Source organism: Acipenser ruthenus, chromosome 4 (genome assembly GCF_902713425.1).
Source record: "Acipenser ruthenus chromosome 4, fAciRut3.2 maternal haplotype, whole genome shotgun sequence".
Lineage (NCBI taxonomy): Eukaryota > Metazoa > Chordata > Actinopteri > Acipenseriformes > Acipenseridae > Acipenser > Acipenser ruthenus.
Genome location: NC_081192.1, coordinates 102,911,767 through 102,936,534, shown reverse-complemented (window position 1 = coordinate 102,936,534; position 24,768 = coordinate 102,911,767). Strand labels below are relative to the sequence as shown.

Here is a 24,768-nt window from a genome sequence, read left to right as displayed (position 1 = left end):
GGGTTTGGACTAGCAGCTTGCCATTTGCACATTAGTGTGATGTATTTGCCATCTTAATGTACATGAACATCATTCTGTCATTAAAGATGCACACAGCCCTTGAAAATAGCCACCCTGGATAAAGTCTCTTTTAGAGGTCATCCAATGCATAATATAAAAAGTAATTATACTTAAACACACTTAACCCAGGCCTTTTTATTATGACATGGGTTTACAACCAAACATTTTTTGGTAATTAAGGATGGGCTATTCTGAATGTCACTCACCAAGAAGCATACTTCATTGAAGTTTATTTTTAAAAAAATACGTACTATTTTTATTTTTATTAAAAAGTGGCATTCGATGCTACGCGCTTCGAGATGACTTCATTAATTAAGCTTCAAAGACAGTTCAGCTTGCAAATGAGATTTCAGTGTTTTTATCAGTGAGTCTGGAGGTGTGTACATTGACTATCCTGGGTGTGTAATTTAGGTTTAGAAATAAAGCAGCAATGCGATGTACTGGACCGACCGAACAGTGCAGTTTCAAAATGTAGAAAAGTAGAATAAAGGAAGCAATTCAAGAAATAAGAAGATGCATTCTGGGTAGCACACATTTTTTTAAATGTTAAAAAGCTATAGGTAACATTCATCTTATTAGAATCCCTTGACGAATGAGGCATGTTGTCTTTTTAGATATTAAGAGATGCCCTTTCAGGCAGTAATGTGTTAAGTATTGCAATATACTGTGATAATGCGGTACTCCGGAATGGGAAGGCATCTTTAGACGGTTCTTTCCGAAGCATCAGTAATGTTTGCCGGCTCGTGCACCGTACTATACAGCCTCTAAGTTTGTCAGGTGTCATGTCTTTCAATTACACCAGGAGAAGCCCATTATAACAACTGCAATGCATAGAATTAAAATGTATATATATATTATAAATTGATTCATATAGCCTTTGCCTCACGATACAGCCATTTCCAGATTAATGTCGTTCCAGATTCTACAACTGTCATCTTAGAACTACTGCACATTTAACAAGGGTACTGTAGTGTTGGGAGTGTCTGTAGGTTTTTGGAATCACATTGTCACAATTTTCTCAAACTTGAAAAGGTATGGAGTTTGGTTCCTTGCTTTTGCTCATTGAATGACGACAGCTATGAAATATCTGTTTTCTTTCTATTGGGGTATGTAACACATGACTTGAACTGTATACAGTAGGTTAAGATTTCCAACACAACCATATAGCAACTGGGAACAGAAAAGCCAGTCTTGATTTCCATGGCATTGGGGTCTATAATTCTAATCATTAGTAATTTGTAGCTGGCTGGCTTTACATATGCAAAAAATACTTTTTTTTTTTTTTTTTTTTTAATAAAATGCAGTGCATTTTTCAGTGTACAAAATAAGTCTTCATAATTAAAAACGAGGACATTTCAGCAGCACTGAAGTGCATTAATGGTCAAACCACTTCAGGGATTGGGATTCAGGGCAGGGACGCAGGCAGCAGTGTGGAGTAGTGGTTGGGGCTCTGGACTCTTGACCGGAGAGTCGTGGGTTCAATCCCAGGTGGGGGACACTGCTGCTGTACCCTTGAGCAAGGTACTTTACCTAGATTGCTCCGGTAAACACCCAACTGTATAAATGGGTAATTGTATATAAAAATAATGTGATATCTTGTAACAATTGGAAGTTACCCTGGATAAGGGCGTCTGCAAAGAAATAAATAATAATAAATCATTGACACAAGAATTCTGGCCTTGTGGATAACTTAACATGGAAGAACTTTGACATAGTTTAGCCATGACATTATGAGATCACAATGCTATTCTTCCATTGGTGTTACCCAACAGTGATCCTGAACAGATTCAATGCACTTCTGCTCCACTTCCTGTACCTCAGCCAAGATACTTGTATCAAAATGTATTTGTGTAACCAAGTCTACAAAAGTATCTGAAACTGCATTTTTTTTTCTTACAAAAATACAAGAGACTATCTTCTTTAACAGTGCCTAAATCTTTATTTTTTTCCAATAAGCTACATTTTTTTTTTCAAATTAGACAGTTTACATCATGACACAAAAAGAAACTTAAATTACCAATAGTTTACATGTAAGCTTGATTCCAGTCTTAATGGAAGACAGACAACAAAAACATAAGCCCTCAAAATGAACCCTCCGTTTACAATTGTTACTGCTGTTAGCTTTCTCTTTAAAGAATCCCCGATTGTGCGCTGCTGTTAGCGTAATGTGTCCTCATAATACATAAGAAAAAACACTCCAACCACAGCTAGCTGACAGATAATGGTATGCATCGTTAGTCAGCTGGTGCCTTTTGACACTGCATTACACTCACAAGCATGGGCAATGTGTACAACTAGCTGCAACCTTCACAATACGTATTACGGTGTATCAGTGGACTACTGATGCTGAGATATTTAAAAAGCAAATGTGGGACTTGATATGAAATTCTAGATTACACAAGCGTAATAGTCCAAACATATAACAGAACTGTAGTGCTGGGAGAAAAAAAAAACACACACACACACACCACACACTGCAGAACATTAGCATAACTTTCTTTCATAAGCACTGCCCCTTGACTTTTTTTTTTTAATGGTTCAGATAACTGATAAAACATTGCCTTGCAAGGCAAAACACACACACATTATAATTTATATATATATATATATATATATATATATATATATATATATATATATATATATGGCTATTTTGCATTCTGGTATTCTCTTTGCAGACAAGCAAATAGCAACACACATAACAGGAGCCAGGCTTGATTCAAACTGCATACTCAATGGACTATAACAGTACAAACAATAGTTATACTTTTTGCACACCTGGCCCAGGCATACAATAGCTTAGTGTAACAATACAGAAATGCTGGCCATGGTATACAAACTAAAATGTGCCAGCTGGCTTTAATAATGATGAACTGCGTGTTGCTGGTGTGGAGACCTTTTTCTTTTTTTTTTCTGGTTGCAGCTGTTGATCGTTAACCTTTCCAGCAGCCAAAATACAACTAAAATCACCACAGCTGGCTTAAATCTGTCAAGTATGAGATGGCACAAACAACTGGGATACTTTGCCACACTGACTGCAGTCCAGGCATTTATAAATCTAACAATACTAGACAATGTATGGATTTATTGTGGCATATGAGCCCCTTTTTTCCCCAAAATTATAATGTACATTTCCTAAATATGTATCCCAAAAAAAAAAAAAAAAAAAAAAAAAAAAAATAGCACACACTTGAATTCATGTGAAGTACCAGTAAAAGTTAAGGGCTGCTGTTAGCATATTTCACTTGTATGAGTGGAAGTTAATTGACAGTTTGTGTTAATATACAAAAAATAAAAAGGCCTTTTTATTCACTGTTAAGTTGAAAGGTCTTTACCCTGTAAATTCTTTGTTAAGACTGAAGCTGATTATGATTTTGGTTAGAATTGGTTAAGTTCTCAAATTTCTGATGGTAAATGTGCTTTTCTGATCCATCAGTGTGCACCGAATGCCACTTTGGTGTCAGTTGAGCACATCACCTTATACAGTCTTAAAAAAATATCTGCAAATAGGAACTGGATAATTAATTGTGCAAACATGTTACACATCTGTCTGTCACCAAAATGGTTTACACAGTAAAAGGGCTTATCTTGCTACTTTGACACTTAATAGCCAACCATTATCATAAACCAGACTGCTTACTCACAACAAGGGGAATGGAATGAGACTGTGCATTTAAGTATTACAAATCAGAGTTTTCTCCACATTTTGTCTCCTAAAGAAGACAGATTCAATCCAGCACACCAGGGGACAAAAAAAATAATAAAATAAAATGAAATAATCAAAACACAACATTTTGTTTCATCTACATCCAGCTCAACAACATTAATATTTCAAGGCGATCTATATTTTTTTGTATTTTTTTTTTTTTTTAAGGTACCTCTTTATATGTTCTGATTATTTACAACTGTACAATCAAAGCACATACTTCCAAGTGCACATATTTAATACAGTATCAACTACTGGCATTTACAGGATTTTTTTCTTCAACAAACTGAAAAAAAAAAGATCAAACTCATAAGATCTCTAATATAATATATTACAAAATGTGATCTGATGCTAGTTTGTGATTTTGTGTTTGTTTTACCAAGTAAGATCAGTGACAGTAGATATTACTTGGTAATGCCGTGCCACTGTTGGTAACCCTTTGGGGGTTGAAAAGCAATAAACTCTAAGCTGTCTTATATAAAAGTTAAGGCAAAGTCATTTTCAAGTTTAAATAATATTCAAGTTTTCAAACACTGGATGAAATTTCTTAAAGAAAGAAAATGCTCAGTTGTTTAAATACCTTTGTATGGAATAAACTGCATTGGTGTGTCAATAAGCATGCATGGTGCATCTTGTTTGCAATGACTAACCAAATGGGGGAAAAAAAAAACAAACACACAGTTTTAAGTGTTAAATAAAAGTAAAAATCATCTGAATTTAAATCAGACACTGGCAAACAGTGCATTCCAGTCCTTCAGAATTCTAAATTATTTCAATTACACATCTATTTTAAACAAAGGAAATCTCATCAAAAGTGTAAAAGAAAAACAGAAACTAAATAAATAAACACAGCCCTAGTGCCGTCACAGCTCACTAATCTGGGTCCTGTTTTGCAAAAGTATTCCTCGTTCACAGACACAAGTACTCCAAGATGCTCCTTGCTGCAGGAAGGAAGACATCAATGACAATAACAAGTTGAATTAAGAGGAGCAGAGCTCTGTAGAAGAGCACTTGGCACAAGGTCCAGAGAGCAGGGTTTTGTTTTAGTCACACAATTTAGAGCACAGAGGGTAACTGGTTACATTGTTATGATGAGTCAGTAGAAATCTACAGGGGGGAAAAAAAAAATCCATGTTATTATAATACTGTTATCTGGCTAAGAGAAAAGAAAATCATGTTTTCAAAGCAAAGATATAGGTAATATACCCAAATATAGATTTCTACACGTTGCAGGGTCAAATTTATATTTTAAAAAACAAAAACAATGCTTGCAATAAAAAGCTAGGTTCTGAACCAGATAACAGAATTCAACTGGATTTATAAAGAAAAAAAAAAAACACCTTTAGTGTTTTATAGGACACAGGACAGAACAGAACAGAACAGTACAGTACATGCTAACTTCATACAGTATGTATTGCTGCCTACAAAATCTATGCCTGCCAATCAAAGATGCCAATGTGTTAAGACTATTACAATCAGCAAGCGATGTATACAGGCACAGCAGGCAAATAAAAAGTCAGTTGTTTTTGTTATAAATCCACAGGCACAACTGAATCCACTTGATACATCTCCTCTGTGTGCCGTAGGTGGATTTCTACTGCCTCTAGTTATAACCTCTCCGTATTGCAGTACTGCCATTGTGTGCTTTGTATTAGTTATAACTAGTTACCTTGGGACTATGCAGACAGGTATTTGCTTGCATTCTTCAGCATAAACTAAACAAAAAAGTAATCTACCAAGCAAGGTGCTCAACAACAACCATGCATAGAGGCAAAAAGAACCAAAAGGACAGTGTTTATTATTCCAGCTATAACACCACTATGCTTGTAATTATATATATAAAAAAAAAAGCTGGTGTTAAAACAGAAAAATTGTTGGCAACTTCTTTACTTGTGCTGCTCAACGAACTCTAAAATCACTTGGTGAAAAACTTAACTTTCAGGTTACTCAATACTTCAGTCTCATTAACCAAAATAGCTCTAACATTCCACTTCGCAAATTAAATCAATTTAAAACAGATAACCTGACAAATACGGTAATTCATTACCTCCTAGTTGCTTACACAAATTACATTAGAAGACTAAATATAGCAATAAAAAGAAAACAAACACATAAGTCGAGCACTGCATCAACCAACATTGGATCCAATCTGTTTTTAGTTCACTTTCATATCATGACATCCAGATCTAATAAATTATTATTAACCGTTTCTAAAAGTCGTTACACCTCTGGCTAAAAACAAATCCTTATGTCAGCATTCAAGTGCTTCTTTGATGGATTAGTCATTTCCAATGCCATCTACAAAACGAGCTAGATCTGGTTGACACTAAATAAAACAGGGAAAAAAAACAAACAATATGCTCCACATTCAAAAACTGCTTTTGTCTGCAAGCCCTGTATCAGCAGTTCATTCTCTATGCTGTGATTGGTGACTCTGGGATAAACAGCTGAAAAGCCCAGCCTCTTTTTCAGCCTCCTAAACCTCAGTGTTTACTGGGGAGATTTGGGGGGCGTGCAGAGGTCTTTACTGGGGTGCTTTCCAGCCCCCTGGATCGGTAGTGGTGGTGGTGATGGCCGACACCCCGATTGTTTCCTTGCCTCTCTTAGTCGACCAGGGACTGCCTTAGCTGGAAGAGTGTCTCTGAGTTTAGACTCCATTTTCTCTCCTGTGGTTTCGGGTGCTATTTTGTCTTCGTTGGCGATGATGGAATTGTTTGGCTTCGCTTCTTTAGGAGGCTGTAGTGTTGGAGTGTCTTTTGCTGTCCTCTGGCAAATTTCTGCATAACTAGGCTTTCGAAGCTCCTGTGCAACAACAATGAAAAAAAACAAACAAAAAAAAACACACACACATCATTTCATACATTCTGGGCACATGACACCATGAACACACTATAGATTACAGTTTCCATTCAATGACTAAGGACTAATGACAACAGTATGTGTCAATTGTGTGATCTATAAAACAGACATATAAAACTTAAATACAAACTTTGCTGTGGCAAGTAAAATCTACTGTCTAACTAACTTCTGTTACAGACTAGTATTTTAATTTGTTCTTTTTTTTTCTGTTCCACCTTGTAATTAAGGGGGACTTTCTACAAGCATTGTAACAACCCTGCCGACCTGTATGCAAGTCTAGGAAAAAGAGAACCCACCTCACAAATGCTGACCACTGTAACAGTATGGAAAAGCTAACTCCACTCAAAACAGCAGACTAGTAAACTAAATCGGAAATACATAAAAAGCGTTCTGAATCAGTCTTTCCCTGGCAAGTTATTTAGCTAAAGTGTGCAATTTCATCGTTATTGTTTGTATTCATTCCATTTTTAGATAGGAAGATACATCATTTGAATACAATGGCACCAGCTTTACAATGACAAGCTGCGACAATAATCCTGTGCAGTCGAGGGAGTCATGAATATTTTTTCCAAATGTATGGCTGTATTGCACGGTTTTCTGGAATTAAAAACAGCAGCTATGGAGGGAAACTGGGCAGCAGAACAGAGAATGGACTGCTTTTATTCCATGAGCAACAGCATCATATTTAATATCTTCATGAAATCTACCCCAAATTATAAAATAACAAATTATTATAAGTGAAATAAAAACACATATCTTATTTAGAAAAAATAATTTAAATTAAAAAAAAAAAAAAAAAAAAAAAAAACGACAACGGACTGTAATCTTAAAATGAAAAATGCTAACTGAGTTGCAAGATGGGTCAGGTCTGTTATTCTTCAGGATATGTATTTAGGACAATTTAAGTCTATCAAGAGAAACCCTCTAGTGCGCAAATCTGAATGCAAAGCAATCTGAATTGAAATCTGACTTGTGGCAGCTTAAACATTTTTGTCTGCTTCACTAAAACAACAGTTATCAATAGTTCAAAAACAGAGTGCCATTTTATTTTCTTGATTTCAAGTGATCAACTCTTTCAACACAGCAGACCAGTTACCCGGTCCATTTACGACACTAACTATTTAAACTAGTTATAATTAGGGCTGCATTCATTTCAGTGTCTAAAAATAGGTATTTCAAGATATTTCACAAGTAAACATTTATTAAAGCAGAAATAAATAGCACTGTCACATTCAAAATTAATAATCCTCTAGTTATAATACAACAAATGTTCCTACACCTTGAAAAGGCTAAATTGTAGACTTTTTCGTTTATGTCCACCTTTTCTATTCAGTGTGTTCAATCATTTACCAGAAGCAAACTAAACTGGCCATATGCCAAACATTTGCTGTATTTATTTTTAAGTAGGCTAATAAAAATGATGTATATTTACACTATTTGACTGGTAACTACATATTACATGGCAATGGGTACATTTCACAGAAATCATGAAATCTGTGAAAGAAATACAGCCTCAGTTATAATAGGATTGTCTTTTTCAAAAGCTACGTAGTGCTGAAAGAATCATGCAATACCACAGACACAGGGAATTTCCAGGGGATATATTTCTGTGGGTGTAATGAGTCAAAGACAAAATATCTGGTAATTCCCACTGTGTGGGGAATTATTGTTGTGATTATAGGTTCATTAAAATATGGAATGCAAATGTGCATACTATACCTGGCGCACAGGTATATTACTTCCAGCTACTGGTGATGCCAATAGCAACACAAGATTTTTTTATTTTTTTATTTATTTTTAAATCAGATTTTCAGCCATTGGCATTAGAGTCTTTTATTCTTGGCTTTGGGATTTGAAAACAGACACTGATCAACTTCACATACTGCATAAAAAAAAAGACCAGGGCTTGAACTTTTGAACTTCACCTGAAGACATTTTTGTTCAACTTTATTGATTACTGAGCTCACTGCACACAAGTGCTCATATAAAATATTGAATCTGGATTATATGAAGACTTACTGTAGCAGTCCCATTCACCTGAACCGATTTACTTGCAGTGGTAAGAGCAGCAGTTAGCCGTTCAAGGGGAGTGTGTGTCTCTCTCGGATTTGCATCTTGGACCTTCACCTCGCTGTAAAAGCAACGGATGAAAGATAAAGTCAAGCACACTATCCTGATGGTAGAAAACAAGTGGAGCATTCTGATTCCCTGTCACGGAGCCCAGGAGAACACTAAAAGCATGTTATATTAATGGTCTCAAATCTGTAAGCAGCAGAATGACTTCTTATTTGATATTTAAAAGGATGCTTTTTAGTTTCCAAGAACAAGTTCTTATTTTTTTTCTCTTGTTCAAGTTCACAACTTTAGAATGCAATGAGATGCAGTGCTCTTCTGCATCACATACGATTGTACATGTGGCGCAGAACTAAATAAAAGGAAGCCCCCTCTAGTGGGCTGAGAGGGTACTTATCCGGCTTGTTTGATTAGAGTACTCTCTTTAGCAGGACTGGTTGAGTTGTGTGGTGACTTAAGAATTCTCAGTTTAGCTAATTAAAAAAAACAAAAAAACAAAAAGAAAACATTTATTGTTGTATTTTATGTATATTACTTACTACAGAAATTGTATTCATATCTTTCCAATATTTTTGTTATTATATACAGACCTACCACATGTATTTAACTTAGTCAGATTTGGGCTGTTGTAACAGATTCTCAACTGAAAGTATAATATATAAGCTTTTCCTTGAACCATCAGAAAAATAAGTGAACCTTCCACCTCAAAACTACGGACTGAGTGCAGTTAGGATACAGAGATTCTCATGTATGCAAATGAGGGGGGAGGGGGGAGGGGGGAGGGGATTAAATCACTACAAAAACCAAGGAAGCATATATTCAATTTCTTCAGTACACACTACTTAAACAGAGTAACAGCAGACAGAACATTATCTTAAGAAAAGAGATTTACATTTTCTTTTGAAGAATCACACTTTCTGACAACTGAAACCGAGGGATGGGTGTTTAGCTGTGTGCATTTTAGAATAAACACGGTACTCTAAGAGTTAAAGAAGAAGAAAACAGCTTACTCTGGAGATTGGGGTGGTGAAGGAGGGCCCGCAAAGCTCACTGGCAGTGCAGAAGTAACAGGCCGTGACGGCTCTTGAGGGATTCCTGAAGGGATAGTGTTGGGACTGGCATCTGCATTTACATTCTGAAATGACATTTAAAAAGATCATTTCACAAGCTTCTCTGTATTACAAGATCCAAATCAAAATAACATCTCTCCCACCAGACAGACCCTATTTGCCACAGGATTCAGTTCTATTTGTAAAATTGCACTATTAGCTGAAGCAAATATCAGGCACAGGCTTCACCTAGGTCTAACAAAGCAACTGGTGGCCTTGAATGAACACAGCAGGGAAGCTTTACTTTAGGGAAGCCTCCCATGACTACTGAACAAATCTAAATAGCACAAAACCAATAATATAGCTAGTGTAAGAATCCTTAATAAAGTAATATTATACAGTATGAAGCTCATTTGTCAAAAAGATATCAGTAGTAATGTAATGCATGCTTTGGGTATTTCCATGGCTAGGCAGGTCATAATGGCACTTTAATCCAAGCCTGAACAATTCATTATAAAACATCTCTAACTTGATGCCTTGAGTGTATTTAAGAGTAACAAATTGTAAATAAAGCCACAGCAAACTATAAAGTCTATTCCAATTTGGCTATGGAGAAATGGCAACCTACCATTTGTATATTGTGAGGCTAATAAAACATTGTCTAATACCTTGTCTTTAGAAGATCCTATTACAATACTGGACAGTCTGCTCTCAAATGCCTCCTCAGTCTTCAGATGACCTGCAGCTCCAGGCAGAGGAGGGAAGCTGGACAGCCCCAGCTCAAAGCTAGGGGAAGGGGGTTTGGGAGGTGGAGGCGACTGTGTTGGTGCCCTCTACACAAATAAGATTTGAGAGACACAGTTAGGACAGTATGTGCTGCAAAAGTGTACAGTTATGCAGTTCAAGTTGAACACAGGGCTTCAGACAAACCACTTGCCTTCGGAGCCAACGGCTCCTAGGCCCAAAAACAATTAGTTGACTAATACAATTGTTGGATGCCACTTTAGGAGCAAATTAGTTGTTACCATATTCATCTGCTTAAAATACAACGACAACTTGCTGTGATACTAAAAGGGACACTAAAACAGTAACTTAATGTTTGTACTCAGTGGTTTGTTGCCTCATTCTGCTGAATGGTTAATCTATGCAACGGATGACTGCAATTAACTTGGCATGTTCATATTTTAGATATTTTGCAAACACCATGTATGGATTTGGTGACTGCACTGTCAATTGTTTATAGTTGTAATATGGGAAACAGCATGTTGCAGCAGAGAGTTAAATTTAGTGAATGACAGTTTATTATTGCAATCAAGTAAGCAGCATGTCATTTTTAAATTCCCTAAATGTTTTTTTTCCCTATCGAAGCAATACACTTCCTAATTACAGTCCTAAGTACTTCTATGCTTTCACCGTTCTTCAGATGGTCAGTTTAAGAAATAAACTGGATTTCCCTGCAGCAGCTGACCCTGCTTTACTACAAAACTCATGCTGGATTTACTGTTTTTTTTTTTCATTATGGCAACATCTAAACGGCTGTGTCTGTTTCTTGGCTGAAGAGATACCAGCTCATTATCTAACTAGAGAAGCTGCTGAGCAATGAATTCATTTTCAAACTCCTGATGGTCAACAACAACCAAATTGATTATAACTGGGATAGATGGAGCTGCCAAAGAAGATGGAAAAAATGGATGGGAAAAAAAAAAAGTAGTTTGTGCTGACTTAAGAATATTTAGGCACCCTACAATTTGACTGGCAAAAGACCACATTGGTTTATTGGCGTTCACAAACAAAATTTTTCAGCTTGCTAAAAGTCCCCTTTTTCACATTCACAAATGTTGAAACATTTTTAAAGGGAGGTGGTGCAGTTTTGTGTAACAGGCACCGAGGCCCTCAAAAAACAGTTGCCAAAAATGCAGTTGCATGGGCAACCATTTGATTTGGAGTCAGGAGTCCGAAAAGGGCTTATGTCTAGCAATGAAAGCAAAGGGAACTCCAATAAGTGCATGCAAACATTTAAGGTTAGGACTGATCTATACAGTGTTGTATCTTCGGGGGCTTTTGAAAAGGAAAAAAATTAAATGAAGTCTTACTGTAAACTTGTCTTCCCTTTTCTTCCTATATCCATATACATTTTTCCTTAAAAAAAACAAACAAAATTGTGTATGGTTAGTAACACACATCCCACAGCACTGTTATAAATCTAATGTCACAGTTTCAGAACTATTGCACAAGCGGTTCTCTAGATATAGTAACATTCTAGTCTGTCATACTTCTGCCTCAACCATATCCCTGCTAGCTGTGTAAAACAAGTATATTGTTGTTTAACTAATTACTACAAATGCTGAGAATGTACAATATTTCCTTAGGTTGATTTTTTTCATTTACAAGACATGAGGTGCAAAAACAGCGACTCCAGATAACACAACTTTGACAGACCTCAGCCTCAAAAAACTTTAGTGAAACAGTTCACTGCACTCTTTGAAAGTTCCCATATTCAATAGCTGAACTTAAATTCAATGAGCAGAAAATAATGAAGGTGGTGGTTACCTTCCCCTTCCCATACTAGATGAACAGTCTGCATTGCTTGGCTCCACTCTCCCAGTCCCTATGTCTCTCTTGTAGCCCATGCTGTTCTGTAACCGCGGTCTGCTCTGTCCAACTGGCCGTGTCGGAGGGCTGCGAACACCATTCAGCAGCCGATCAGTGGGGAAGTGAAATATAGTCGGGCTGTCAAGAAGTCCTGGCCCACGGTCTACATTAGGTACTGTAGGTCGCAAGTGAGGTTTACTGTGATTCCTACAAAACATATGAAACTTTTAATCCTGCAAAAGTTCACAACAATATTAACACATGGCAGAGAATTTTTTTTTTTCTTTTTTTTGTTGATCGCTGCTTATATTAGAGTTACAACTTAAATGTAACATTTAAAGTCTAATTTGTTCATTTAAAAACAAACAAAAAGAACCTGGTTCACAGATGTTATCAAATACATCTTTAATGTGTTAAATATTCAGTTACATGTGGCTACTCAAGACTTTAGTCTAACAAAATAAATATTTGCAAAATGACACACCTATTTCTGGGGGAGTACGGTCTGACGGTTAGTGGAGATGAAGCAGGTTTAAAGCCAGGAGAAGTAGTAAACCCATTTATAAATCCAGTATTGGAAAACGGCGATACCTGTTGAGGAAGAATTTCTGCAAGTTAACATGGACTGAGGACATTTATACTTGGTGGTTTGTGTTACTTGAAAGAGTTCACAGATGTACTGTTTTTCAGGTAGCAAACCGATTATGGGAAAGGGGAATGCATATTGAATCAGTGTTCCCTTGAACATGCTTATTTTAGAAGAAAACTGCCACAAAGGGTTACTTATGACATGATTAGGGATGTAACATAAGAACATAAGAAAGGTGACAAACGAGGAGGAGGCCAGTCTTGATGTAACTATCACTGACACTGTTATCAGCTCCGTTACTGAATCGTATTTTGTCATGTACTTGCACTTGCTAGAACCGAAGTCATTGTATTTTATATTGCTCTTAATTGTATTAATACTTGTACTGTGATTCTTGAAATGTATTTTTGTTTACGACTGTAAGTCGCTCTTGGATAAGGGCGTCTGCTAAGAAATAAATAATAATAATAATAATAATAATAATAATAATAATAATAATAATAATAATAATAAACGAAGTTCACTAAAAGATAGGAGACGTTGAAGTTACCCGACATATTGTAGGTTTAAAAAATTATAAAAAAATAAAATTAAAAAAAGGACTGGTAAAATTGCTATAGTAATTAGCACTGTGTAGTGACTTTAGGGGAAACTTTAGGTTTTAAAATATTCAACTGGAAATTAAAGGGTGAATGCTGTTAACCTCCATTGTAATACTTTTTTTAATATTATGTTTCAGATAAGAGGAAGAAGACCCTCATTTGAAATACAAAGTTTGCCCTATTTTCTCTAAAGGAATGAAATCAAATTAACCGGTTGATTCACAGCACCAGTCTTGGACTACCTAATGTTATCTTAGATAAGGTCTGTGAAACTAACAATACTTAAAACAGTTATTAAACTACTCCTACATGCAACTGAGTTGTAAATATAATCAGTAGTAGACGCCTCGGTTTGCAGCTGTATGTTCCTAGCCATCTCCCTGTTACATACAGCCTGGGATATAAGAACATAAGAAAGTTTACAACGAGAGGAGGCCATTCAGCCCGTCTTGCTCGTTTGGTTGTTAGTAGTTTATTGATCCCAGAATCTCATCAAGCAGCTTCTTGAAGGATCCCAGGGTGTCGACTTCAATAACATTACTGGGGAGTTGGTTCCAGACTCCCACAATTCTCGGTGTAAAAAAGTGCCTCCTATTTTTTGTTCTGAATGCCCCTTTATCTAATCTCCATTTGTGACCCCTGGTCCTTGCTTCTTTTTTCAGGTCAAAAAAGTCCCCTAGGTCGAAATTGTCTATACCTTTTAGGATTTAGAATGCTTGAAATCAGATCACCGCGTAGTCTTCTTTGTTCAAGACTGAATAGATTCAATTCTTTTAGCATGTCTGCGTACAACATGCCTTTTAAACCCGGGATAATTCTGGTTGCTCTTCTTTGCGCTCTTTCTAGAGCAGCAATATCCTTTTTGTAATGAGGTGACCAGAACTGAACACAATATTCTAGGTGAGGTCTTACCAATGCATTGCAAAGTTTTAGCATTACTTCCCTTGATTTAAATTCAACACTTTTCACTACATATCCAAGCATTTTGTTGGCCTTGTTTATAGCTTCCCCACATTGTCTAGATGAAGACATTTCTAAGTCAACATAAACTCCTAGAAATTTTTCATAGATTCCTTCTTCAATTTCAGTATCTCCCATATGGTATTTATAATGGACATTTTTATTGCCTGTGTACAGTACCTACACTTCTATATAAATGTCATTTGCTATGTCTGCCCAGTTCTGAATGCTGTCTAGATCATTTTGAATGACCTTTGCTGCTGCAACGGTGTTTGCCACTCCTCCTATTTTTGTGCGTAAGCAAGAAGTTTGTTTACTATACCAGAACCGTTTCAGGTATATTAAAACTACAGCCCAGTATTCAGATCATTTCCCACTAACTATCAGCAGTTTAAGCCAAAACACACAAACAATTTTTTGCACACAATTTAAAAAAACAGCAACCAGAAAGGTACCCTAAAACTGTTCAATGTTTGCTAAATATTCGCTACATGCAAAAGAAAATGCTTTCTGCTTACCAATGCTGGATCAAGGAAACTGTGTGATGTTGACCAGGTCTGTGGAGTAATTAAGCTATATAGTGGAAATTGTTGCTGTGGGCTGTACACAGGAGGTATGTAAAATGATGTTGTGTAGCGCTGTTGAGCATAGAGGTTCACATCCACTGGTCTGTAGCCATTCTTTGGCAAAAAGGTGTTGATGGCTATTGCCTTTGCTTTAATTCTTGCCTGATTGACAAAACAAAAATAAAAATCCATAAACACTTAATTATAAATTGTTTTTAAAATAGAAGAAAAAAATGATAGAAGCATAAAACTTTACCTTGATGGGTTTTCCTTGAAAAGTTTTCACCTCTTCTCGAAGGTACCTATAGGCCTATATATATATATTGGAGAAGCATAACTTTAGTGTTTATTTTAAATCAAATAGGATATAAAACACAACTTAAAGGAATAAAAGCAACTAGTTGTGTCAATTAAAAAAAAATTATTATTTTGAATTGTTAAAATATTAAACCATTCATGAAGAACATTATAGACAGTGCTGGGCTTGCTTTATGGTGTTTTTTTTTTGTTTTTTTTAGAACCAACAAAACAAACTTTCAGGCAGCTTCCTCCATCGAGACATTTGCAAGCAATTTTTTCCATGTAAAGAGTTAAAGCAACAAGAAGTTAATTTGCTCAACTTGTGAATGGAAATGTCAAATACAAAAAATTAACCAGTTGCTTCAGCAATTGCCAGAGATTTAATGGGCTTAAGATGTGTTACAAAAATGACCAGGGGGCAGCAAAATACTGGTTGGGTAACTCCTGTAACATTAGTAACATACATTTATGCAGCAAGGATGAAAATCTAAATAGATTATGTAAAACTGTAAATGTATTCATCTTAAAGAAAAAAAAAAAAACAAAGTACTTGTATACCTGTTGTGCATCAGCTTCAGATTCAAAGGTGATAAACCAGTTATCATTGTAAGCAAACTCGCAATTGATGAATTTGGGTAGGTTTTCTCCTTTAAACAGAGCTTCTACCTCCTGAAAGAAAAGAATATGAGATAAATGTGCGTAATTACACAATATCCAATTCAATATTGGATTTAGTGCACAAACAGAAAACAAAAGCTATGCAAAGGTTGTTATTGTGCAAAGACAAACGAAATGACCTTATATATTTAAAAAAACATACATCTTTATTTCTACATAAACCTTAAGATGTATGCAGGTACAGTATTAAATCAATTCTAAAAACTAAACCGCAAATCAATTACCATCAAAACTTTCTTCCTAATGGAAAACATTTGATCTGACAAGCAGCTTTGCAGAGCTCTACGGCTTTGCACGATGTCAAAATGGGGACTTTTTTTTGTTATTCTTTGGCACATTTGTTAATGTTAATATTTTTAATACTAGTTTCCTGGTGTCTGTCAATTAATTTACCCCTTAAGAGAGAAACGATTCAAGAGAGGTATTTGGTATTTAATTAATCTAAGTTAACCAAGTGCACAGTAAGAAGGCAGCCTCACAATTTAGGCCACTTTTTTCATCCATAAATCAAAAAAGGCACATGACTCAAAGATGGCAGCCATCTTAGGTCACAAGTCAAAGTGAAGGGTACCAATAGATTTTTCCAGTGGAGTTTCCACAAAACTGAAAACAAAAAGTTGCCAGTTTGTTTGTTAAATGGTTTAAGATATTCTCAGTAGTAGGTACAGCAGTGACAGGTTTGCAAACTCATACCAGCTCCCCTCCTAGGGTGCTTAAAACACTATTACAAACTAAAACTGTAAAATCAGAAGTTATATAAAAGAAAACTAAAGACAAACATCTAGAATGGTTCAATACATTGGACAAGAACTTTTAAAAATAATCAATTTCACAATATTATTTGTTACAAGAAATGTTATGACCCTTCACTAGTAAGACTACCAAATAAGGCCAGACTGTTCACCTCTTGACTGGCATGAAGCGAGTTTTCACCATCGTTAGTTTAATTGTGTTTTAGATATATATTTTATATATTTTGTTTGTTGTGTGTGTATAAAACACACACACACACACACACACACACATATCTATCTATCTATCTATCTATATCTATATTAGTTTTATACTGATTTTTGAGAAATAAATAGATCCTTGTGTACTAAGATAAATCCAATAGGTCAAGACAGATAATGTCTTAAATTGTATTGTACAGGAGACTACAACTTACCTCAATCGGGGTTGACTCTGGAACTTCCCGCAAAATGACAATGCAGCGATTCTGGTTTGGTCTGACTTTCTCGCCCTTTTCATCCACTTGAACTAAAGGTAAAGCTAAAATAAAATACACAAATGGTCACATTTAGACATCACATCTTGCACAGTTTAGTGCTTGCCACTTGTGGAAGTTTCTTACTCCAAATGCAGTCTTAACAGAAGAAAAATACCAATAGGTGAAAACACACCTATTTCATAACCTATTTGATAAAAAGAATGGACAAAATATTCTAAAATGGTCAAACCACACAACTACACATACTTTTAATGCTATAAGCAGTAAGTAATAAAACAAATCCCAAGCCAGCCTTTGAAACCTGCTCCAGTTTGTTTCACTTTGAGAAAAATTAAAAATTAAAAATAAATCTACAAATTGAGCACTGGACACAATGCGTTATTCAGATTGACTGCAGAACTGACATACTTACTCCTTAAGATGTCGACGATCAAATCCATATCAGTGCTGAGTTTCTTTATATGATCGAGATTCGCTACTGTCATTATTGGCACATACTGGTCACTGTCCATCTGAGATATTAGGTACATGTCGCTGGCAAGGTTTTCACTGAATAAGAAAGCAGCAAATGCAAACATGTCACTCTTAGATGGCCTTGACATACCCACCCACAGATCAAATTCTTTGTTGTTAAAAGAGAAAGCTTGCATTTAGAGAACACCTCCCACATAAACCAGAGAAAGGACTAATGAGCATTATGTTGCATTTCTTAGGAACCAATTCCCCCTAAGGATACTTGGAAACAACTTATTATGGCCACATGTAAATCAAATAAAATATGACAAAAGTGATATGTTGCAATAGGCGAATACCCTATTTAAGCAAGTCTTCACAAAATGCCGTAAGTGTTTTTATCCTACTGGAAAGGATCATTTTTACCCTCTCCATATCACAGAAAAAGAAAAGGACATTCTTATCAATTGGCTTGGGATACAGAAACACTCTACCTTATGATTTAGAGGACTAAGAATCAATATTAGGCTGATTGTACTATTAAAAGTTACCGTGTAATTTTACCTGTGTTCCCTCCCATAATGTTGCATCACTGGATCCCTAAATATTTATGTAATTCCTTTGCACTGCAGTGTGTACTACAAAATTTCAAGATTTTTATTATTTTTTTCCCCCCCCTCAAGGACAGCTACAGTACTCAAGTTTTCACACTGAAACATTTTACCCGTAAATATAACGTGTGTTTTAAAAAACCTTTTGGCTATAATGCATTCTACAACCGCCCTAAATTAAAAGTGGCACTAACGCCAATAGTTCCAGTAGCGTGCCGATCTTGCAAATCGAGCTGCAGAAACATGTTATTTTTTTAAAATGTGTTTTTAAAGAATATACTTGCCGAGATAAGCAGTACTCAAGAGTCTTTTTCAGATGTTCCCGAAGGTCCTCCTGACTCTCGGACCGAGGTGGATCATTTCCTCCTAAAGGGGACACAAAATGAAAAGATGTAAAACGTGCAGGTATGTTACATTTATATAAAATCAAACAGATTTTTAAAGGTAGCTGTTTATTGTAATCAACAAACACTTGTCAAGTTATAACTAGGTATAGTATTTTGTATTAATCTGTATTTCTCTGCAGCATAGTGTTTGTGTAGCAGCTCAATTACTTGTGCATTAAAAACAGGTGCTAGTGTAATTTAAGCAACTGTATGTACACACTATATTTTATTTATTATAGCTACAGTAGGTTGGTGTCTGAAATAGTGGTTCCTGCAGTTACACAATCCTATTTCTCACTTGAATATAAAAAAAATCTTGCGTCAATGTGTTTAGTTATAAGGATCAAAGCTCCATTTTTTGGATATGTAAACTTGTTAAGACACAGGCATAAATAGATAATTGTGCAGGTAATTAAATAAATGAATTTCAGTCCAACCTATATTAAAATACCACATGTGCAGAAGGACAGGCCTATAGGGACTAATGAATCCCCATGTGTGAACATGTCAAAGAGACAACTGTTAAGAGCAGGTTTGACTGTTGCTCTTTTGTTGGTGCAACAGATCACACAATATTTAACTGCAACACTTCATTCAGATACAGTAGCTCTGCAGATGTGATTTCCTGAGTCCAATATGGCAGAAAAAGCAACAGGATAAACTAAAGATGGGAGTTTATGAAGCAAAACCAAGCACCCCCAGCAGCACAACCCAAGGGGCAAGTCACATCAGAGTGAATGGTTTATAAACAAAACATTGTATGCAAATGTTAAAAGAGATCTAGATCAATCATATCTTCAGAGGTTAAAAACAATGGACACCGTCTGTAATGGAACTTTATTGAAAGAATCCTATAATACAGCTTGTAAAAGACTCTGTATGAAAGAGTGATATGTATCAATAATATGGTCCAAAAAATGTGCCACGGACATATACCAGCAGAAAATACCAGATATAAGAGACACTGTCAAAACATGTAGTCTGTATCTTTGGTACTGGCAGAGGTAAAGCACTGCAGCAGTGAAAAGGTTCATGTTTAAATGGACAACACTAATAATGGACCTTAACCACTTCAACTCCATGACGTACGCATGTATGTCAATTGAAAACCCACATACAGTACCATGCCGTATGTGCGTACGTCACGTTTCCCATTCTATGATCGGTTTCTCAGTCTAGCGTTTCAGATTTCATTCTCTAAAGCAGTGCTAGTACTGTGGAATGTGTAATGAAAGTTGGGGGAGGGTCAGGTGACATATTTATCCAATTGAGTGTCATGTAGCAATTCCAGTCTGTACAAGTATATATAGTGTTTTAAATTATTTTTTTTATTTATTATTAGTTTTACTTGTTTAGTTATAGTTTATATAGTTTTTAGCGAAAGCTAAACATGGCAACGTACGTGGTCTTTCTATAATGAGCAACGGAAGTGAAGTTGGTTCGGAGGATTTCGATAGCAGCGACAGTGATGCTGACTGATCACTCAGTTATTATGATGAAGAGGATGTGGAGCGAGGAACAGTACAAACTGTACAAACAGAAGAGCATGCAGCTACTTTACAGGTAAGCCAGCTGCAAACGGGAAGCTGTTTTGAAATGGCAGTGCTGTGATGAAATACTATCAAAACACAGCACTGGGTACAGGCAATGCGGCAGGCAGATCCATCACAATGCCTGCGCAAAGTAGCTGTGTACATGCATTTGTGACTATCCCTCCAACACAAGCGAAGCAGTCACCGTAAAAAAGATACAGGGTCTGCTACGAAAATGAAAACAAAAGAAAAGACAAAAGAAAAATGTGCAGTGGTTGTGAAGGCAACCCCGGGTTCTGTTGTATTGAACATTTCAATAAATGGAACAGAGCAAGTCGATACTGACACACGTTTTGATGTTGTTTAATTTTTATTTGATAATTACTGTTTACTGATTATTACTGTTATTGTCGTTATTAGCAGCGGTTTTGTTTTCATTGTTAAAAAACAACGTTTTTATCTCTATATTGAATAAAAAAAAAGTTTTTATCTCTATATTGAATATGGGTATGTAGTACACAGCAGCATAAAGGGTTAATTAAAAACACAGTTTAAGTCATTTATTTGTGTTTTATTTATCATATGTTAACATTTTATAGCAATTACAGGTTTGAAAACATTATTATTATTATTATTATTTTCCAAATCTGGTACCTGGGAAGGGGTTTCATTTTTACATCTGGAGTTGAAGTGTTTAAGTTAGAAAAATCAAAACACAGTTGTGTACCAAACATTAAGACAGTGTCTCAAAGTGTAACTAAAGCTCTGTTCACACTTGTATCAGTACGATACCAGTACAGTTTGTTTTGGTATAGAACATACTGGTATGAAACCACTTTCTGTCCCAACTCACTTTTCAATACCGGTACAGTAACGATACAGTTGCGATACACCTGTCCACATTCATGTATGTTGAAATCTAAAGTGTTCGGGTTCTGAAATCGTTTCCATGAATACCGCTGTCACATCTGTTAGAAATGGATCAGTTATGTAATACAGCATGTTTTGCCGTCCTGTCCATATACAGTATTTTGTTTTGGTGTTCAATCATTATGAAGACGAGCAGAATGCGAAAGGATGAGACTAACAAAAAGGCAAAAACAATTAGCCGTCTTTAAAAGCATGAAATTGCAAAGACAGTGGGCTTGCATCACGGCTTTGGGAATGCACGTTTTATTTTTTTTTGCTTTTTGATATTCCCTCACAAGGAATCTTATGTTAAAGTGGCACTGATCTGCACTACGCTTTACCTCAGTCATCATCACTCATTTTGTGGAGATTAATTTGTCACTTTTTTGGCATTCTTTGGTGTAGCCATGATAATAAACCTGCTCACTGTAAAATGTAAAGTGGTTTAAAGTATTTAAACTGTAAAAGCAAGACGTCCGCGTGCTTCAGAATATTGACTCAACTGTATCGATACCATTTCTGTTTACCTGTCCACACTTAAGCTGTTCCGAGTCGTATCGAAACAATAGCAGTAAGAAACCTGCTCTTTTTGAGTTTTGTACCAATACAGTTATATCGGTACGACATTGATAAGAACTCCAGTCTGGACAGATGTTTCGGTACGGTTCTCCAATGATACCGGTATAAAAATGCTAGTGTGAAGAGGGCATCAGTGGACCGTCTCTGTGTAACTCAGTGGACTGTGTCCATGCAGCTGTAGCTTCAAATGTCACACGACAGATGACAGGTCAATGTAATGGTTGCAACACATTAAGCATGCAGTGTTTATATAACCCTGATAAAATGAAGTCACTAACTCAAATGGTTTCCAAGATAGGAGGCTTTCACACTGTGGCAGGGGCAGCTTTGCAAAACAAACAGTCACAAAAAGGGTTACTTTTTCTTGCAAAACACCCACGGGCCAAGAGGCAATATGTATGTGTACCGAGTATGAAGACAATAACTCGCATCGTTAGGTCTCTCATTCGGAAACCAAAAAGTCACGACCCCAAAATAGCAGGCAGCAGTGCCGATTTTGCCAGATACGTTTTCTTAACACTAATAATTTGAAGTTACCAGATTATGGTTTGAGAGATTAGCAGTAGTAGGTATAATGATGGCAGCGAGTTTGCAAATGCATACAAGCTCTTACAGGTATGCTTAAATAGTTAATGGAGTAAGTTCTGACAGTGTATTCTAAAGCCAGTAAAAGGCAGCAACACAAGCACCATTGTGTATCATAGCTGGACTAAGATGAATATACATTTTGCTGGTTTCCAAGCTACATTCATCCCAGTTATTTCCAATTGTTTTTTTTTTTTACCTGTTTGACTGGATTCCTGAATAGAATCAAACTCTGTGTAAACAGAGTCTGGGCACTCCAGGATGACAGCAGCGTTCATGTCTGCTTGCTCTGTTAATGCTGTTGGAGGCTCCTGGGGTTCAGGTAACAAAGCCTCCCGATACAGCTCCTCTTTATCACTGTTGGCCTCATAACCTAGTTAAAAAAATTAAATTTAATTAAATGTATTTCTAAAATATTGGAAAATAGAAGAGACAAAAATGTAAAGTGACTAAAAAACGTTTCACCAGAAGACTGTATACAATAAGCTAGGTGATTCGCCAATCTGGATAACTCAAAAGACTTTTACTGCAAACTTTCATACAATTATACACAGTAGGAGAATATAAAAAAGGCTGCACCTTAAGCCAAATACCAGAAGAAACCTGATCCACTTTACAGAAGTGCATGTGGAATATTCATTATTTAACTTTAGTAATGAACAGCTTCAATTATTTAAAAAAAACATTTTACAAAATATGACCTTACCTTCTGGACAAGTTTCAGCTGATTTATCTGAAGTTTGTTTCCAGGTTTTGTGAACACTGCTATTGGTGGCCCCAGTGGATTCCAAGTTTAGCATGGGATTTGCCCATACTTTTGCATTTGGGTTAAGGTCAGAAACCTTGGCAGATTCCTGCAAAATAACAAAAAAGTAGGTTGCCAATTGTATTAGACATGAAATCATAATGTCCACAAAGCAGAATAAAAAATATAATGAATTAACATGCTCAAGGATATCTATACCAGGGCTTGAATTTAAGCGCGGGATCGCGGGAATCGCGCATTTTCCAAGTTGCTCCTGCATATCTGCAACTTTCAGTGCGGGAAAAACCCACAGAGATATTTTAAGACACCAAGCTACTGTATTTTTCACAATTTAGAATGCCTGAAATGCTATAACAATCTCTAAGGAAGTGAGTGTCAGTGATGAAAGCACTATGAGCCGCATTCTGAGTAGTTCTGGTTAAAATAAATATATATATAAATAAATAAATAAATAAATAAATAAATAAAAAGTAGTGCCGCGAGACTATTCTATCAAACGCGATTCTCTGCCGCTATCTTTAAGCATTACAGAAACAGTACACTGCAGGAAGTAAACAGTTTTGAAAAAAAAAAAAAGAAGACAATATTAAGTCTATCTAGGTGTTGTTTTGCAAGTGGTGACTTTCGCTTTAAAACTCAGCCCCATTCATTTTGGAGCGCCAGCACACCGAAGGTTACACACATATTACTCAGGCACCGTAAAGCCATTTATTTACCTGGCTCATGGTTTGTTTAAAAGTACAGATTCAGGGCTTTCCAAAGATGTATTCAGTGTGTGTATGCATTCGGCACTATACTCCTTCAGAACCCCTTAAATTTAAAATCTCTACATTGCCTTAAGCTACAAAATAAAGTTTATTTTATTAATTAGTTTAATACATTTAAATAATATTCAACAATCAAATGAAAACAATTTGCAATCTAAGCTCAGAAGCTACAGTACTGTCAGTGATCAGCATGTGCAGCAAATATACAGACAATGTCTGTAATGCAAGTCCACTATGGAACAGTCCAAACTAAAGCAGCTGTTTGTAAAATAGAATTGACATTTATTAATTGACATATTGTTGCAGGGGTTCCTATCGCCCGACGCCTGGGACAACAACATTTGTGTGAGGGACAACCAGCTTTGGAGTTAAATACATTGCCCGTCGGACAAGAGCTTTTTTTTATCACAACGTTCTGTTTCTAGAAAAATTCTAGAAAAATTTCTAGGGAGAGTCACACAAGGTCCTGAAAACTCTAAACTGCAGAAGCCTCGCACATACAAATGAAAAATTTAAAAAATAAATAAAAATGTGTAACTAAACCACAAAGCAAAAGGAGTACACAAATACTTATCCTTTTAATTAATTTGAACCCTCAGGTCACACACAGTAACAAACATATTTAAAATTAATGCAACAATACATTTACATTGCCTTTGTCTGCAGTAGGAGCCCAGTAAAGTTTGACCGCCAGCTCTAGGAAGAATATATAACAGAATTACAAAAACCTTTAAACTATTTCATATGTATCGGTTTAAGCTACTTAAACTCAGGTGGTTGGCAGTAGGTTTGTAAAGCTATAGATTGTCTTAATTATTTAATACAACTTTGCGCTGTGAGACCAACAGCACAACGCCCAATGAAATGCCCACAAAACAAAATTATTTCTGTTTATCCAATGGCCATACAGGAAAT

At 36.0% G+C, this 24,768-nt stretch overlaps 1 protein-coding gene across 2 annotated transcripts in view; it reads right to left on the bottom strand.

The window, feature by feature from the left end:
• Window positions 1–1,976: 1,976 nt before the first annotated feature.
• LOC117400368 (la-related protein 4B-like) overlaps window positions 1,977–24,768 on the bottom strand; it is a 49,252-nt gene continuing 26,460 nt past the window's right edge. For both annotated transcript variants that reach the window (XM_034000223.3, XM_034000220.3), the window contains 15 exons: window positions 23,027–23,174; window positions 22,520–22,693; window positions 18,614–18,695; window positions 17,678–17,814; window positions 17,203–17,306; window positions 15,915–16,025; window positions 15,313–15,366; window positions 15,009–15,218; window positions 12,824–12,930; window positions 12,298–12,546; window positions 11,841–11,886; window positions 10,416–10,580; window positions 9,709–9,833; window positions 8,645–8,756; window positions 1,977–6,568 (listed from right to left, as the gene is read on the bottom strand). In XM_034000223.3, coding sequence (XP_033856114.2) covers window positions 6,257–6,568; window positions 8,645–8,756; window positions 9,709–9,833; window positions 10,416–10,580; window positions 11,841–11,886; window positions 12,298–12,546; window positions 12,824–12,930; window positions 15,009–15,218; window positions 15,313–15,366; window positions 15,915–16,025; window positions 17,203–17,306; window positions 17,678–17,814; window positions 18,614–18,695; window positions 22,520–22,693; window positions 23,027–23,174 — 2,136 coding nt within the window. In that variant the 3' untranslated portion in view covers window positions 1,977–6,256. The remainder of the gene's footprint in view (window positions 6,569–8,644; window positions 8,757–9,708; window positions 9,834–10,415; window positions 10,581–11,840; window positions 11,887–12,297; window positions 12,547–12,823; window positions 12,931–15,008; window positions 15,219–15,312; window positions 15,367–15,914; window positions 16,026–17,202; window positions 17,307–17,677; window positions 17,815–18,613; window positions 18,696–22,519; window positions 22,694–23,026; window positions 23,175–24,768) is intronic.